The 18832-nt window shown below is 39.5% G+C and overlaps 1 protein-coding gene across 1 annotated transcript in view; it reads left to right on the plus strand.

Moving 5' to 3' along the window:
* LOC115791775 (polypeptide N-acetylgalactosaminyltransferase 10-like) overlaps nucleotides 1–18832 on the plus strand; it is a 122586-nt gene that overhangs the window by 61644 nt on the left and 42110 nt on the right. Inside the window, exon 5 of the mRNA XM_030746013.1 lies at nucleotides 17133–17318. Coding sequence (XP_030601873.1) covers nucleotides 17133–17318 — 186 coding nt within the window. The remainder of the gene's footprint in view (nucleotides 1–17132; nucleotides 17319–18832) is intronic.

Genomic DNA, 18832 nt, shown 5'->3' on the forward strand with positions numbered 1-18832 from the left:
CTGATTTGTCATAAGAGTTAATAAGAGTACCAGTTATCACTTTTAATAGTTTTTTTTTTTTCCTCTTATGAAGGAACAACATATTAGATTAGAAATACATATACAGTAATTACTGATTGTTTTTAAATGTATTTATTTATTGCTGTATTATTAAAGATAAAAAGCTGAAGATAAAAAGGATTTTTATTTTCCAGCTTTATTTTTTTTTTCTTTGATATCACATCTCTGGCATATTATTGTGCTCAGACAGCTTCGTAGCAGTTTCATTAAACCAGGGACCATGTGAGTCCAGATGTATCCATCATGGTTAACTGTGTTCTGTGACACAGACCGTCCCGCTCAGCAGGACCACTGAGCCACGCTGCAGTCTGCAATGGAAACCTGTCACAGACTTGAGATTGATCGTTTGATTACTCCTTCCACTGCCCGATGGGATCAATTAGACAACTGTCTGAAAAACAAATGTAACATTTGATAACACTGAATTTTAATAAAAGAAAAGCAAATTGGAACGGGAGAACTAAAATATTAAACACAACACTGATTGTATTCTCAAATGTTTAGTGAATGGCTGCAATTGTTTCCAAACATGTAATTAGTTCTATATACTCAGTAGGCAATTTGTTGCCAGCAATTTGAGATGGCAAGACACGTCCTAAATGATAGTTATCATGTTTTGGCAGGAAAATGAAAGTGCTGTGTGGAGGCAGGTGATAAATGGGCTTAGGAAATACATTTACTCACAGAGTGAGACAATCAAGAGGCGTGAAACAACATTCAAAGAGGGAAATATGGGTGCGAGTTAATAGGAATGACAATATCAGAGATGTGAACTGGATGCTTTGGAGGAGAATGAAGCTTTTTATGACTTTCATCGGACCATATTTGTGAATAAGTTTGACATTATGAGATCTCTGACACGTCTGATGGTGACCTGTAATAGGCTGGACTGAATCGAAGGCACCTTCATAAATTAAATGAATAAAAGAGTTCATTAGAACAGGGGTTCAAAAGAAACATGTATAAAAGAGGCCTTTTTTTTAGCATGCATAATCAGTGTTGACATCATATTTGCAAGAACATCAAGAGTACAGACCTGAAACGGGCAAACATGTGCAACTTTACTTTCACTGCAGTCTGAGAAAGCATGCACACCAGCCTGTAGCTCCAGGGCGCGAAAACAGTAGAGAAATTTTATTTAGGCAAAATGATCACCCTCTTTTGGAGGTTACAGTTATTATAGCCCTCATTTATATTCCTCCTTCCTCACATCCTAAACGAAAAGAGAACAAAACCTTTACAATAGAACTGAGGTTACTGTCACTCATTTAAATGCATGAGCTATTCCTCTGCCTTAGTAAATGTTTTGAGTCATTGGTGCCAATAAGTCCTAGAATTTTGTAATGACATTTCTGTTTTAAAGGATAGTGTGAATTTGATACTCTGCTTCCAGATAAATACCAGGTACTCTCCTGGAAACCACAGTTTTAAACTGTGACCTTGTGAAGGTTTGAAAGGTGGCTTCACAGAATTTGTAGCTCGCTTCTTCTTGGAAGTAATAGACAAAATATGTGTATATAAAAAGATTTACACAGGCAGCACTTGATTGCCCTGGAACCTCTTCGGTTTTAATCAACTAAATTTGTCTTGTTTTTTAAATTCTATTATTATTTTTTAATTTTACTGATTTAATACCCATTTCCTTTTTAAATATAATTATTTTTCCCTTTTATAGTTTAATATTACTGGAGAAATCATCACAACTTGGTTGTGCTGAAGTTTCTTTTTAAAATTGCTGGAAGTCAAAGAGAATAATATGTTAAAAGACTTTTACAGCAATATATATATATTAGAAATGCAGTGAAATCAGTTTATTGCTGGTAAATAAAATTTGACTTCATTGAACCCTGCCCCTGACCATTCATAGTGCTGATGGGAATAACCTTTGAAAGTTCCTCCTGACAGCAAAGAGCCAGGAATTTATAATATGGAGCAGGGCTGTAGCTAGGCCACTTTTTGTTGACCAGATACTTAAACTGGGGTACTTGCTGATTATAAGTACTAACTGAGCACTTGATTATAATATTACAGTTTTAACAATGAGAACTCACTTATGCTTGATAAGAGACTATAGCATGAAGTATGTGCTGTTCTAGTGGGTCCACAAATCTTGCAAGACTTTTCATTAGCTGGTTGCGCTGCATGTACATGTCTTCCTGGTGGGGTTAGGTTAAAGAGAAATTTTCAGAATGCCCAATTCTGATCTATTTGACTGTTCCCGTGTTGAGCAGATTAGGAAGTCTTACCATTAATATAGGCTTTGATTATGTTTTTGCTATTGTTTCATGACACATTATGAGCTATATGAAATGCTCCTTATCTACAGCATATCATCAAACACATCTCCTACTGCTCGGCTCGTGTCATCTTATTATTATTTTGGCTGCTCCCTTTAGGAGACTCTTAGTATCCTCAGCCCTGCCTCCTGTCTTTTTGTCATTGCCACTGTCTCCAAACCATCAATCATAGGGTCATGTGCTGCTGTGGCAGGGAGGCTGAGGACCTCAAAGCAGGACACCCGAGGCAAGAATGAAATCTTAGCTTAAACTTTATTTACAAGCATGGAACGCAAAGTGGGGCTGACCAGGTGCCAGCAGTACGCTATAGTAAACATGAACCATGAACATGAACTTAGGTGCACACGGCAGGAGAAACAAAGACGTCAACACTGACGGGAACAATGATGAGGACGCGACAACAAGCAAGGGAAACTCAGGACTTAAATACAAACACAAGATAATGAGAGCATCGGGAACACAGCTGGGAATAATCATCAGGACAAGACCAGGATGTAAACTAAATACAAGACAGACAAGACTAAGACTACCAAAGTAAAACAGGAAACATGCAGAGATGGGACAAAGTAAAATGCAAACAATAACTAATAACAAGACAGGAAACTACGATGAATAATCAAAACCAAAAACAGACAGGGAACATAACAGAACCTAAAAGAACTAAACACAAAACGCTGGGCACGTGGTCCAGGATCCTGACACGTTGTAGGTCTCACTGCCATCTTCCTATTTAACTCTTGCTGCTATCCTTCTGTCACAAATTGCCCCTGACAGTCATCTCCATCCGCTCCACCCTGCCTGCACTCTCTTCTTCGCCTCTCTTGTGTGCTGTCCATTGTTTTGGAAGGTTGGCCCCAGGTATTTAACTCATCCACCTTCACTACCTGGACTGCTTCATCATTACACCTGTCTCCCTTTCATTCACACATACGTTCTGTTTTGGTTCTCCTCAGTTTCATTCCTCTTCTCTCCAGAGCATACCACCACCTCTCCAGACTCTCTTCCACCTGCTCCATTCTCTCAATACAGAACAAAATGTCATCTGCAAACATTATAGTCCATGGAGACTCCTGCCTGATCTCATCTGTCCCATCTGTCCCATACATGTCCTGCACCACCCTCATATACCTCTGCCACTCCTGACTTCCTCATGCAGTACAACAGTTCCTCTCTTGACTCCCTATCATCACCTATCATATGTTTTCTCTAGATCCACAGACACAGTGGCAGCACCTTCTGACCTTCTCTATACTTCTGTCAAGCCTCGCAAAGCAAACATCACATCTATAGTCCTTTTTCTCAGCATGAAGCCACACTGCTGCTCGCTGCTCATCACCTCTCTCCTTAACCTAGCTTCAGAAACTCCACAGCAGCTTCGCATGTGGAACGACCCTCTGTGCAGAGTAAAACTGCCATCACTGCACAGATAAGAGAACCATTGGGCTGACACTGCTAGTCTATATATCATTAATAAAGGCTTAAATGTCCTGCAACAGGCAGTTTTTTTTTTTCTCTCACCAAGTCTTACAGCTTACCTTCTACAGTTTCTGTGATGTGGTGAATCTCATGCCTGGGTTCTAGTACATTGATGAGACCACGAAAACTCATATTCTCTCCAACTGACAACAGCTGGTCAGTGTATTGGGTAAGAGCTTGTTATTTTCACAGGCTGTAAGTCGTCTCTGGACATTTTCTCTCACTTCTTCAGTGCTTGCTGGAAAGCTGCTTTTTGCTATGCTTTTGTAACTCTTTAAAATCTGCATTTATTGGATGGGGCTTTTCAGATGTAGTCTTCATTTCTCCTTTTGACATTTTAACACAGCATAGTTTATAATTTCCTTTGCTTTTCTCATTAGTAGTTTTACAAAAGGGGTATGAGGAGATGAGCACAGTTTGAGACAATTTCCAATACTTGTGTTGGTGCATCCCTGGTACAAATATTTGGTTTGGAAAAAGTGTGTGAAATTATTGGTCCAATTATTGACCAAGCTAATGAGCTCACTGACAGTTAGCAAGTAGGTATGCTATCATCCAAATATAGGTAACGGCACGGCCCTGTTGGCATTTACCAGTGTCACTGGGCTATATTTAACTTTTATTTCATTTGTGCTTTGATTAAATCATGTAAAATCTGAATGATATTAAAATAAGCTATTTATTTCTATAAAGATGTCTTTGCTGCAGGAACAGAAGGATGATAAATAGAAACAGAAACATGAAACATGAAAATAAGATTATCGGCCAGAGTTTAGTGTTAGTATTAGCAAGCTAGCTTCAAGAGCTTTTGTGACAATAATTGTGACTACATTGGCTAGCCTATTAGCCCTCAACTTATCCATGTTGAAGAGCTGAGTAAAGGATGAATAAAACAGAAAAAAGAGAGGGATTTAGAAGGGCAGAAATAACACAATAGGGCAGGATTCCATTGTACACAAACACGGTTATGTCAGGAGACATGGATATTCTGTGGACAAAGATGCCTGCGGTCTCAGTGAAACCAGTTAGACCTGCCAACATGTCCAGCTACAGTAAATGATGAGCTTCAGCTCGGTGAGAGGAGAGAGGGATGAGGGAGGAGGGGTGGCTGTGCGGGGAGGTCAGCTCACTCTTCATTAGGCTGTAATTGAATTTCCACAGCCCATGCAGGGAGGATGTTCAGCTCTCGCTCTCCCTGCAGGGGACTGTTGGCTTGCTCCAGCTTTCCAACCTCCCCAGTACTTTCAAGGTTAGCTCAGCTAATGGGCTACTTTCTCCATGGATTTTTCTGCTCGCCATCTGTCATCTGCATGTCTGACCATGCAGGCGAGCAGGTACACACTCCATTATGTGATGCTGCGGATGTAGAGTACTAGAGACCCCATAAAGTCGGGGTGGGCGATATAGCCTCAAAATTATATCACGATATTTCAAGGAAATTTGCAATAGCAATATTTCTGATGCTATAGGGGGAAAAAAAAAATGCTGAACAATGTTTTCTTGATGCTTACAGCCGGCAGCATTTATAACTAAGTAAATGAAGGGCGTTTTCCAAGTCATTGATGACATGCTTCCTAATTTGAAGTGTGAAGCTATTGAAGCAAGGTGCATTATAGTGTAGTAATAGTGACACAGCATCTTTCATAGCCTGGTTTTAATCAATGGTGTGTTTTTGCATCAGGTGGTGAAATAAGTTTGTTTCCGCCTTTAGCGGCAACAATTTTATTGCATATTGTTTTGTTGGAGGTTGCTGAAGTAGCTCCCTGTTTAGGTACTAAATCATCATTGGAGGCTGGCACGCGGCTCTTGCTCTGACATGCCGGAGCATTAAAGCTGTTCACACAGACTCGGAACATCTATAGGTGGGTATCATCATGTGATACAGATGCAGACGAGGGTTGGACAGTTAGTTGGATTTTATTTTTTTAACTACGTTGTAGCCTTCAACAATTATAAAAGACAGTTGGGATAAAATAATTACTTTTTTTGTGTTCATTTTCTTTATCAAGTTCTTTTATTGTGTGTTATAAATGAAGCCCATCCATTTCCTTCACAGCAGTGCATTTTCACCCTAAAAGGACTCACTCTCAGTTTAGTTCAGCCCAGGCCAAGGTGACAAAGAGAGAGCCTTTAGTCAACAAGATCTCTGAAAGAAGAAAAAGATTTTCTGCAGGGCCGGCAGGCCAGTTGTTGACTTTGCGCAGAGGCAGTTTGGGCCAAGTTTTAATTTTATTTATAAATCAAGGAAATCTCATGTAAGAACACTCATTTTTGAGAGTTCAGTGGATGCATACATTTTTTGTTTTAATTGATCAATGTTACAATTAATCTTTATTACATCTTCTGTCTCAATCTAGCAGGCCAAATGCAGCCCTAATCAGTAGAAACTCCAGACTATTCTCATTCCTCTAAAATAATACAGTCCTGTCAAAGCCACCGGCATGTCTACAAGATGTCCTTTGCTGGCGGAGCATAATGTACCCAGTTATGGCATTAGTGAGATAGGACTGCCACTCACAACTCATCATTTTTCAATGCAGAGAACTGCTGGTGTGAAAGGGGCTTAGTTTAACCTGAACTGCAATCTTTTCTTAACCCTGGTCCAAGTAGTTTTAGGTGCCGAAACCTAACAAGCAAGTGAAACCCAAAATAAAGCTAAACTAAAACTTCACAGCAAGTGAAAAAAACACTAAATCATGTTTTAAAGCACAAAGGTCCAGTAAGACACAGGACAACAACATGGCTGCTAACCCTGCAAGACCCACAAGTTATGCCACCACATTCCAATCTCCTAACTCGATCCCTATAATGGGACCATTATCGCTGTGGTCGGGATTGCCGCAGGTGGTACAAAAGAGTGCTGCAGGCAGCAGCTTGATACTAGCTCACGAAACGCCTCAAGGAGCAGAGACCTTTCTTTTGCTTTTAAGATGTATCAAATAATTCTTGCATAATACTTATGTATGAATGGTATACGGTGCGTGCTACTGAAAAGTCGGCCCCAGTCGTTCTCGGTTTTCTTCTCTGGATTGCCCATCAGTCGCGTTCAAGTTTGATTTTGTTTCTCTAATAAAGCTGTGTTTTGAGGGCCAGGGGGGTAAAAGGCAGTGTTTTTTCTTCTTCTTTTTTTTTTTTAACTTAAGAGGCAGCGCAAAGTAGTGGAGCATGTTATCATGTTTTAACAAGTGTTTGCTTTTTTAATTGGAGTATGCTTTGGAGATGAGAGCTGTTCTCTGGGGAGGCTGACTTCATTAGCACCTGTAAGCATCCAGAGATGTTAGAGAAGAGTGAAAGATTAAGAGAGAAAGGCGCTTTAGGAGCTTTGTCTTCCAAAAATTCTTGCCACAGAAGATTTGGATATGATTTTCCAAACACAGTTGGAACACATAGGATGAACACCACTTTACACAAAAAAAAAAAAAAAAGATATTTTGCTTGTTTTGTCTTGTTTCCAGGGGGGTTGTTAATTGTTGCTAATTGAACTTTAAATTGAGAGCAGCACTGCCATGCACGGAGTGTCATTAACATCCATAATTGTAGGGATATCTGGCATTCTGCCAGTTTTAATGGAGGCAATATTAATAGCAAAATAATCATAAATCTAAGTTAACTGTTAAGCATGAAACAAAGGAGAAAGGGAGGAACAGGGGAGAGGTATGTACAAGGATATGAAAAATGACCAGTAATACAGGGTAGTGTCTGAGCTGGAGAGCTCTTACTGTAGTTTTATAGCTTTCTCTGGAGAACGCAGAGGCCATTTAGTCTGCTGTGCAATTCAGAGAAAAAGAAACTCTAAAGTGAGCTCCTGGAACAATTAGACAGTTTACAGTAGCTGATTGTTCAGCTTTTCACCAAATTAGTGTGAAAAGACTAGATTTTATTAACTGGGATGCCTGGTGGTGTAATACTTGCTGCAGTTTGTGTGTGCTGATCTGCAGAAGGAAGACTGCCATGAAAATGGAATTTACCTGTAATGCACACCAAGTCTCGTGATTCCTGATTTGACAACTGACAAATTTTCCGCTTGGTTTTGTTCTTCTTTTGCTTCATTGCTGTGACCTTGTTTTTATTTATTATTTTATTTTTGATTCATGCAGAGCTTATCATGGTTTAAAATACTGATACTGTTTTAAATACTAAAGAAAAAAACCATTAGAGAGGGGATTCATCTGCCATGTGCTCCATCTTTGACTGCTGTCCAGTCCACAAAGCACTAGAAAGGGTCTGTGGATCTGGTGGATGAGTGCAACTTAGAAAGGGAGAGCTGAGTGTGAAAGCTGTGGATTTGTTGGCTGCTTTATGTTCCTAACATCACCTGTGAACTTTGGGAAGTGACTGACAGAATGAGACAAGCAGCTGAACAGCTTTGTTTCTCTCGGGTGAGGAACTCAGTCTTTTGAGAGGGATTCAGATTTGAGCTGCTGCTCCTCCACATTGGAAGGAGCCAGTTAAGTTGCATCTGATCTCCTGAACACCTCCTTGGTGAGGTGTTTTGGCCAAGACAAACTGGTAAGAGATCACAGGAAAGATGGCTTGGGGTCTGGGCATCTGTGGCTAGACTGTTTCCGTACAACCCGGGCCTGAATAAACTGTATAAAATGGATGGATGTGCCAGAAAAAATAAATACATTAGGTATTTAAAGACTTTACAATATACAGAAAAATCTAAGAATTCCCTTTAAATAAGCTCTTGGAGATGGTGGGGAAAAAGAAAACTCATAACAGGAAGCAACCTCCAACACAACCAGGATCAGTCATCTGCTTTGACTTAGTTGGGGTCAAAGGAACTCAAAAAGAGTAAAGAAGAGGATAGAGAAACAACAGTATAACAATAAGTTATAAGTTTATAATTATTATTGATTTTTAAGTGTGTGTGTCTGTGTTTGAATGAATAAGTGAATTCTATTGGTAATATAGTGTGTGTTAGCTGCCCCCTGTTATCACGAGGCAGTGCTGGAAACATGTTAGTTTCAAATTTGTGTTCTTTTGATTTTAAAAAAATCTCTTCTTCAAAACAGACACTTTCAGAAATACTCAAATTCAAATTCATTAAACTGCTCCTCCTTGGACACTCAGAAGCACAATTCTGCTCTTGGTGTAAATATTGTGCATGATGTATATTTGTTGGCCTGAAGGTCTTTCAACATGCAAGTTATTTAAACTTAAGTATTACTGAAAAATGCTGTCATGCATTTCACTTCCTTCCTTCTTTCTTTCCTTCCTTCCTATTTTTAAATAGAGTAAATAGAAGAAGTGATGGCTGTTGTTGCTTAGCAAAGAACAAAGCGGCTCATACAGTAGCTCGACAGCTGAAGCGTAGATTTCAGAACTGACAGCACGAAAAATATTCCCAACATCAAACAAAATGAGCATTTGTTTCCCTTCTGAATTCTTCTTCATTGAGGTCTGGAACAGAGGTTGGGTCATAGTGTTATAAAAGAGGTTAGAAATGCTTGGTTACTTTGATCCATCATATTCAGGCTGTTTCTGCTGTTTGATTTGGTTTTCTGGAGTTATGAGTTTAATTACTTAAACAAAAAAAAAAGATCACATTGCAACCCAAAAGTTTTTTTGCTCCATTGTTAACAGAAGCTAGATCGCAGCAACAAAACTTAAACTTTCAGGTCCAAGTCTGGCAGTCTGTTCAGACCATGGAAATGACTCTCAAGGACTCACAGTCTTGTCCACACCTCTTTCTGTCTCACTGGTGTAATCTTCTCAGAGAGCTCTTCAAACCAAATAAAATTCCTGCTATTTTTAGGGTTTGGACTATATAATGGTGTTCGATTGTCCCTTGTAGCTAGTTGAAGGCATCAGTAAAGTCAGTGAATCCATATGTGAAATACTTTTATTTCTTAATTTCTTTTTTTTTTTCTTTTTTAAAACCTGTCCTGTCTGGCAGCGTTTGCAGTCAGAATCATGATCCGAGTTCACTGTTGTGCCAAACATATTTGTTTTTACCAAAGGAGCCATATAAATTCTCTATACCCTCCTCTTATGACACGGCCAGGTCTGACAGGCAGGAAGAAAAGAGTAAGTACAAAAAAAGGCAAAGGTGGAGAAAAGAGGAGAACTAAGGGGACAGAGCACAGGTACCAAGCACCAAGTGCTGCACCTGTCAAAATAATAAGAATTTTATATATATATAAAATATATTAAAAAAATCACACACACACACACACGAAGAAGGAGAGAGGCCCCAGACAAAGCCCCCATGGCCAAAGGGCAAGAGCCCCAGAGGCACTGAGCAGCTGGCCCCCCAGCACGAGCCGAGAATACGGCCCCAGGCACCCGAGAACTGCCCGGCACCCAGGAGTGAGTCTGAAAATGAGCAAGAGCGATGGGTGGATCTGACTGAGTCACAGAGGGATGTACAACAGAAAAGTGTTTACTGGGGTTACTGTTTAAGTAGCCAGTAAGGTCATCTTCTTAGACTGTGCAGCTAAACTTTTTTTTACAACTAGTCACCTCCTGCTGCCCATTGGATCTACTGTCCTCTTTATATGGCAGTATTTTCCATGTACACATTTCTACATGTAGAAAAACATCTAATTTCTACAGCCCTATTAAGGGAAATGGAAGAAACATGTAAACTCTTAAGAAAAACCAGAGAGTTTAAATATGCAGTAGAACTGCGGTGGCCCTGATAGAGGCGGGAGTGTTGTGTGCCTGTGCATGTTTGACAGCGCTTGAAGGCAGAGACATGAAATTGTCCGTCCTCTCCTTGCTTCTCAAAAATACTGCTTTCATCATTTCATGATGTGACAGCAAAATGCACATCTGTAATACAGTTCTTATCATTGGCTCAGTAGATATTTAAACAGTGTGTATTTTGTGTGGGTGGGGAAGATGGGAGGGGGGGGGGTACTCTTGAAAAGGAAAAAAATAACCAGAAGCCTCAGACTGGCTGGCTTATATCATCATGGACTCTCCTTCAGCATCCTTTCTTTTTTTTCTTTTTCTTTTTTTCTTTTTTTTAAAATGACAGTTGCAAAAAAAACCTGCTTCAGATGTTTCCAGCCTTGGCTCAAAGGGAAGGATGTGTGATAGAGTTCACAGAAGCAGCTGAATATTTTGGAGGAATAAATTAGCAGCTTGGTTCTTTGGTGCTGCGCCAAGACTTCTGGGAAGTAATCCAGCACCTTGGAAAGACGAGATTTGGATGACACATTGGATTCACTCTAATTTGAGGTTAATTGAATTGAAAATCCCCCCCTGCCTCTACCAACATAACATATACATTCACTGTATTATGGATATGATGGTTGTTTTATGCAGCTTCTGAACCCAACAAAACACTCGACAAATATGTGACATTGCCCTAGTTCAATGATTTATTGACCAAGATTATAAATACCTGTTTTTTTTTTGTTTTGTTTTTCCCCTGCGGTATCCCAGGAAAAGATTTAAAAAGGTTGCTGGTTAACTACAAACAATGGATAGGCAGCAGGAAAAAGATAGCTGAAAGGAATTAATACATGAATAAAATAAAAAAAAATATATTTCTCATATCAGGACATGAAAATATTGGTGAAATAGCTAATAACATTGTTAGCTAGAGGTGGAATAAATAAATTGTTAGGCAATTGTAATCCATAAATAAGTGGCTAAAATGATAAAATGTGAACTTTTAAATTTATAGTCAAAAATTATGGTTAGCACAGGGCAGTCTTGCTTATTAGTATATATCAAAAGTAAAACTAGCTACCTGTAGATTGATAGATCTGGAAAGTTGAAATGTTGACGTTTCCTGTTTGATAGATTAAAATGGTTAAATGTTCTATTGAGGGTGGATTACTTATTTATAATCCTAATGTATAATTTTCACAACAAAACGGCTTCATTATATTTTCATGCTGTTTGGCACAACAGAGCATGCAGACAATCATTTTGGCTGCTTAAGCTGCCGGACAGGACAGGTTTAAAATAAATAAATAAATATTTTCATGTTTGTTTGTTTGTTTGTTTTTTATATTTACAGTAAGAATAGGCATAATTTATCATTAGTTACTCTAGTTGTTAAAACACAGGGATTAAAAACTAAATATTGTGCCATAAAACAACCATTGAACATAAAAAATATTCTAAGCAAATCTTTAAGTCAAAAAGCAAAGCATTAGCAGTAGTGAATTCACTACACATATATATATTTTAGAGAAGTTGATGGTTAAATAACTTTTTTAAAAATTCCTTCTAGTTGATTTTGTGATGTTATTTACTTTTGTTTTTTCAGTTGCCTAGCATCGTTTCTGTCATGTAATATTTCCAAAAGGTCCACTGTGGAGATCAGTTGGTCTTTATGATTGCTTTTAGTGCTCCTTATTATATTTATTTATTGCATGCACAGTTTCATGGTCTTAATTCATAGATGTTTTTAATCTGTGATATTTGTGGTCTGTGATAAGCATTGCTGCTGCCCACATTTCACCCTGACCTCTTCTTTGCCCGGCTTTATTGTTTGTGATTTAATCCTAATAAATGACTAGAAGAAGAAGATGCATTCCTGGAACAGAAACCGATTGAGGGCAGCGATCGTTTGGTAGTTCGGTAAATGGGGTCTATGGAACTGATGCAGTCATCGATGATGTCTGAGCCCTCTTCATGTCCTGGATTTCACATTCTAATAATGACTAATGTGTTTGCCGACGTCAGCCTGCTCTCATTAGAGTGATTTATAGCCCCGACAATTTTCAGTAAACCAGAGGACCCGTATTCCAATTTATTCAGGTCAAATTAACCACTCATAATTAAACACCATAACCTTTCCCGCTTCTCTTTCCTAGTCTGAATGTGCTTTACATGAAATGCAAATGTTCATTGTTTAATCTCCCTGCTTGTCATTAGGGAGGTTATGTAAGAATCGCCACATGCAGGGCAAAAGTTTAGCCTGAATCAATCTCCTAATGGTTAATAGCTAATGGGCTGATTTATTGCCATGTAATGAAGGTGAAGGCCTCCTTTTCTCTAATGGTGGCACTGACCCTATGGAGCCCCTCAGCCATTATTCCAATGTCAAAACTGTGCAGCATATATTATTGCTGCAATGAGTCATTTTAATATAAAGTATATCACCTATAAACTTACTAATCTCCAATTACTCTACTTAGCTAGAGTTGGCTTTTACAAGTACAGAATTGGCAAGTACTCTGAAACATCTGTTACATCATATTGAGTTTTTTGAACAATATATTGAGACATAAAACACAGACAGATTTAAAAACATACGTTTCATATTTGTTAGGGTTAAGCGATATGTTAAAACATTTCCATGATGTGTGTATCAGTCTGTCACTTCTGATTAAGCTAAAACACTTGGATAGAGCTCAAGAGTCATCAGGGAGGATAGCAAGTGTTCATATTTTATGTCAGAAAATACATAGTTATCAGCCACAACATTAAAACCCCTGACAGGTGAAGTGAATAACACTGATCGTGCTATAGTCTCCTGAGAGTCCTTCGGTCATGGAATTCGTGTTGCGGTTATATTGGCACCTACCGCCTACCTAATGTTGTACACTTGCCAATGGCATTGGCTCCCCCCAGCAGGACACTATGCCACAAAACAAACTGCCCAGGAACAGCTGAAGAAATGACAAAAAGCCCAAGGCATCGGCCCAGCCTCTAGTCTCCCCAGGTCCCAAGCCAATCAAGATTCAGCAGCATACAGTAGACCAAGCCTGCCTCCATGGAGGCTGCACCTCGAATCCCACATTCCCCACAGGATCTGCTGCCGGGATCTTGGTGGCAAACAAAACAGGACATCCTCAGAAGTCCTGTCCTGCCTGAACAGGTCAGGGGCTTTTTAGTGGCATGGGGGGAAAACCACATAATATCATGCAGGTGGTATCAGAACATATCCAGCTTTAGACTTGCAAGAGAGCTGATGCCTTTCCCAGCTGCCATAGGGTAGAGAGGCAGGGTACGCTCTGGACAAGTTGCAAGTCTATCACAGGGCCAACACAGAGAGACAGAAAGACCAAAGTCAGATTTGATTATCACTTTGCTAAATAATTAATCTCCTGGCTTTAAAACTTTTTTTTTTAATTTAACACAAAATTAGATGGGGATAATTAGAGCCAGAACACTTGAGGCGGGCTGCATCTCAAGTGAGGCCTTTGGGATTAAGTAGCAGAGACCTCTGTGACAGTTTGATAGACAGTGCCTCTCACTCCGGTCTTGATTACTGCTTTGTTCTAATTCGCTTTGCCCTGCTTTAATAATGTCTGATTGAATCTGGTCTTGTCCAAACACTCTACAATCTTTTTTGGCCTGGCTGGGAAGTGATGGCAAGTTTTGATGCTATTTGGCTTGAAGTGATGGGCTGTCATTTGCTCAGCATCAGCTAAAAAAAAATAAATAAATAAATGACAAGAAAAAGAAGGATGAAGGGAAAGTGTGAGCACAGAGAGAATTCTGAGGACCAGCTGGCTTCAGGTTTGTTGGTTTTGGCCGGTTCTCCTGTCTTCAGTGCCTCTGATGTCTGTTGGGATTAGGAGTGCCTTCCCAAGAGGCAGCGGCTGCCAAGCAGCATCAGAACAGAAAGACAAGCTGAACGAGGGAGGAAAGATGAAGGTTGAGAAGTGACAGAACAAAAAGTGGAAGAATTAAAGCTGGACAGAAAAGGTGGAGTGTGGAGATAAAGGCATTCTGCTGGTCATTTGAACAGCTGCAGGTTACAGTTTGAAGGTGTGAAAGGACTGCCGCCTTTCCTCCTTCCAACCTTCTGATATTGAAAATCCAATTAGTGGTTGTGTTGGAGTGAGCTCCTCTGTGACAGTGGGCTATTTGTAAGGAGGAACACTGACAGAGGTAATATTTTAATGTGGAGCATATCTTCCTTTATTCTATGCATAATGTTCTCTTTTCATAGTCCTGAGAAATGTTCTGGTTCACATTTCTGATTTAGATGCAGAGAAGATGTGCAAAAAAAAATGGTAGAATGAGACACATTTATTTGTATGAATCACATTTGATCTCATTTATGTATAACTATGAATGATTAACCTTCCTTAAATAGTGGGCATAAGTTGATGGGTATAAGTTGGGCAAGTAAAACAATATTAACTAATAATATTTGCCAGGATCTTCATTCCCTTCTGTTCTGCAACTTCTTTTGCTGTGTAGAAACAGCTAACAGGAACAGTAAGGCAATAAGATAAACAGGTGTTATAATACTAATAATACTATCCGAATGCTTAGGAGTGGTCAGGGTCAACTTACATCTGGTTGGCCGCTGGGCTCATGATACACCTGCAGAAAGTTTGCTTGAAGCTTCAGCTTTGCTCCTGCCATCTTTTTCTTTTTTTTTAAGCTAGAAACTACCATATTTGGACATATTTGGTTGGAGTGCCAAAAATATCAACTAACTACCAAAGCTTAGTTAGGAAATTACACCATAAACTGTATAGGCAATGCAAGGAAACACTTGTTACACTGTTAATTAGTGCTACTATTAGTGAAACTATTAGTGCTAATAAAACGCTACAATTTCGCTTTCCAGAACTGAAGCGCAAGCCGTCTTTGGCACTGCTCTGTTTGACACTTCTGCATGGGCTTAATTTTTCAGTGCCAAACGTTGCTGCTTGGGTAATAATGATCTATGAAAGCAGAGTTTGTTGGGTTTGCAGTGTCCTGGCATATATTATGTTGTGAATTAGAACTATATAAATAAATTTTAATTAATTTAATTTAATTAAATTTTTTTTTTTTTGTTTGTTTGTTTTTAGTACTTTTGTGTAGTTTGAATGTGTGGTGAGCTGGAACATGAATTACTGTTGACATCAGATTTGGATGCAATTGAAACATTTGTCTAACAGTAGACAGATGGATTAAAAAACACTGCTGAGTCATGTCTGTCTGTTGGAGACTGTTTAGTCAGTGCAAATTGTGTGTCTTGCTTTTCAAATGCATCTGTTTTATCTGCTACAGTAGACAACATTGTAACTGGAACCATTAATGTCCAGTTGGTTTGCACCGTATGGCATCTTGTCAAGATGTTCCCCTGTCAAGGTGGGATTAAATGCAAATGACTTTTAGCAGGATGCTGTGGATTTAAACAGAAAATGAAAGACACTGGATGGATGGATTTATTGATATGGAGTACATTCGATTTTATATTAGGTTTGGCAATACTGGACTTTGTGGACTTCTCTGCGATGGTTGACAGCTTTAGAAACATTAACACTATACAGATGGCCAATGAAACATGGCTTTAAGTGTGACTTATTTATTTATTTATTGACCTGTCAGAACTGACTGAGCCTTTGAGCAGAAAGACTTAAAGGTTCCATTTAGAGCAGGATTGATTTCTGTCAAAGTCGAGCTGTGATGAAAGATTGGATGAAAGTATAAGCCCTGTCTCCAAGTGATTGATTGATGTTTTGCCTATCTTTATATATATGTATATGTATGTGTGTGTGTGTGTGTGTGTGTGTGTGTGTGTGTGTATATATATATATATATATATATATATATATATATATATATATATATATATATATATATAAAATAAAAAGTATAATTTGCTCTTTTAGGCAATGGAATCGAGCATTTGACACTTGACTCTGTGTTGAGATTTACTGTCACTACTGCTGGAGAAACACTGGAATATATCTGGTATACCACAGCTGCTATGTACGGGACCAGTGATTCACATATAAACTTTCATTGTGTAATTTACTCAGTAAAGGTATTGTTGTTGGGGAAAGGGTCTGTAATTCCCTAATAAGGGATCATTTTACCCAAAATGATGAACATCACAGTTTCAGAGGAAGTAGTGTTTTTTTGGCCAAAAGGCTTTATGACCGCGCGTTACGAGGAGCCGATTTAATTCCTTTTTCATTCCTCACAGTTGGTTTCTTCCTCTTGAGGGTAACATTCTGTCTAATGACTGCAGAAAAAAAAAAAGCCAGTGAGTGCAGGAAAGTAAGTAATATAAAGTTTTTCTCTGTATGGGTGAAAGTATGTTATGATGTAGAGGCCTTAAGGGGAACATTTCAGTCTGGAGCATGTGGCAGCAGCAGATGTCGTGTTTGATGGTGACGGCTAATGGTTTAGTTTTCTTTTCATCTTTTTTGGAAGATCTTTTTTTTTTTTTTGTGAGGGATTGCTATTCATGGACAGCTTTCTGAAGCAGTTCATGCCAGTATGTCCTAATTTACCTGCACACATAAACGTTCTCCACGTCTTCTCTAGACCCTTTCGTGTCTGTCACATGTGCTGAAACACTAATCACCTCAATGTCATTCTGTTTTTTTCACCTCTTTAAATTGTACTCTCTCTCTTTCTCTCTCTTTTCAGAACACCTTAAGGTGGCGCTAGAGGAGTACATGGTACGGTTGCCAAAGGTTCGCATTCTGAGGACCAAGAAGAGGGAGGGTCTGATCAGGACTCGCCTGCTTGGAGCGGCTGCAGCTAAAGGAGAAGTCCTCACCTTCCTGGACTCACACTGTGAAGCTAATGTCAACTGGCTGCCTCCACTGATGGGTGAGGAATGGACTACATATTTAACAGTGTTAAGAAAAGAACAAAATCAAATATAGCCTACATTTTATGAAATTGCTGTTCAAAACATAATTACTGTGGTAGCTATCGTGACATCCACTGGACTGTCTTTGGAAACGTAACAGGATAAATGAGGGTTGGATCTGACTCATACACTGCTCAAAAAAAGTAAAGGAACACTTTGAAAACACGTCAGAGGGTGGTGGGGGGGGGGGGGGGGCATGCTGGATATCTATACTGATATACTGGGTAATGTGTTAAGAATGAAAGGATGCCACATTGTTTGATTTAAGATAAGATAAAACTTTAATGATCCCACGACGGGGAAATTTGCGCATTACAGCAGCTCAGTACAGAGAAAAATGTAAAGGATGAGTAAAAACAAATGAACTAAAAATAGAAAAACACTATACACATATACATAAGCACTATATACATAAAATATATATGTATCAATGTCAATACACACATGTACATATACACGCACACATCAAAACACTATATACAGATATCAAAACATTATATACATTTGTAGCCAGTAATTTGAAATTTGTACACAGCGTACACATTATGCATTATGGGTGGGACTGTAATAAATAAAATGTATCTGGACTGTATGGATAAAGTGATGGCAGACGAGGTAAAGTGTCCAAGTGACTCAAGACATTATGATGTGTTATACAGTCTAACAGCTGTTGGGATGAATGACCTGTGAAAGCGCTCCTTCCTGCAGCGAGGATGTTTCAGTCTGACTGAAGGAGCTGCTCAGCTCACCCAGGGTCTCATGCAGAGGGTGATGGGGGTTGTCCATGATGGATGTCAGCTTTGCTAACATCCTCCTCTCAGCCATCACCACCACAGGCTCCAGAGGACATCCCAGCACAGAGCTAGACCTTCGCACCAGTTTGTCGATCCTGCTCCTGTCCCTTTTTGTGCACCCCCCCCCCCCAGCAGGCCAGTGCATTGAAAAGGGCAGATGTCCATGAACATTATCAACCTACAGAGGGCTGAATTTAAAAAAGTGAAACAATGATGTAACAGATTAGTCCATTTTGCCAAAATTTAATTGCAGCAACTTACAATGGTACTCACATCAGGGCATGCTGCTAATGAGACAATGAATGGTGTCCTTGGGGATCTCCTCCCAGATCTGGACTAGGGTATCACTGAGCTCCTGGACAATCTTGAGTTACAACCTGGTGGTGTTGGATGGACCGAAAAATAATGTCCCAGAGGTGTTCTATTGGATTTAGGTCAGGTGAGCGTGGGGGCCAGTCAGTGCTCTCAATTCCTTCATCCTCCAGGAGCTGCCTGCATACTCTCACCACGAGGCCGGGCATTGTTGTGCACCAGGAGGAACCCAGCACCCCCTGCACCAGTGTAGGGTCTGACAACGGGTTCAAGGATTTCATCCCAATACCTAATGGCAGTCAGGGTGCCGTTGCCTTGCCTGTAGAGGTCTGTGTGTCCCTCCATGGATATGCATCAACAGGCCA

This window comes from Archocentrus centrarchus, chromosome 14 (assembly GCF_007364275.1).
Source record: "Archocentrus centrarchus isolate MPI-CPG fArcCen1 chromosome 14, fArcCen1, whole genome shotgun sequence".
Taxonomy (NCBI): Eukaryota; Metazoa; Chordata; class Actinopteri; order Cichliformes; family Cichlidae; genus Archocentrus; species Archocentrus centrarchus.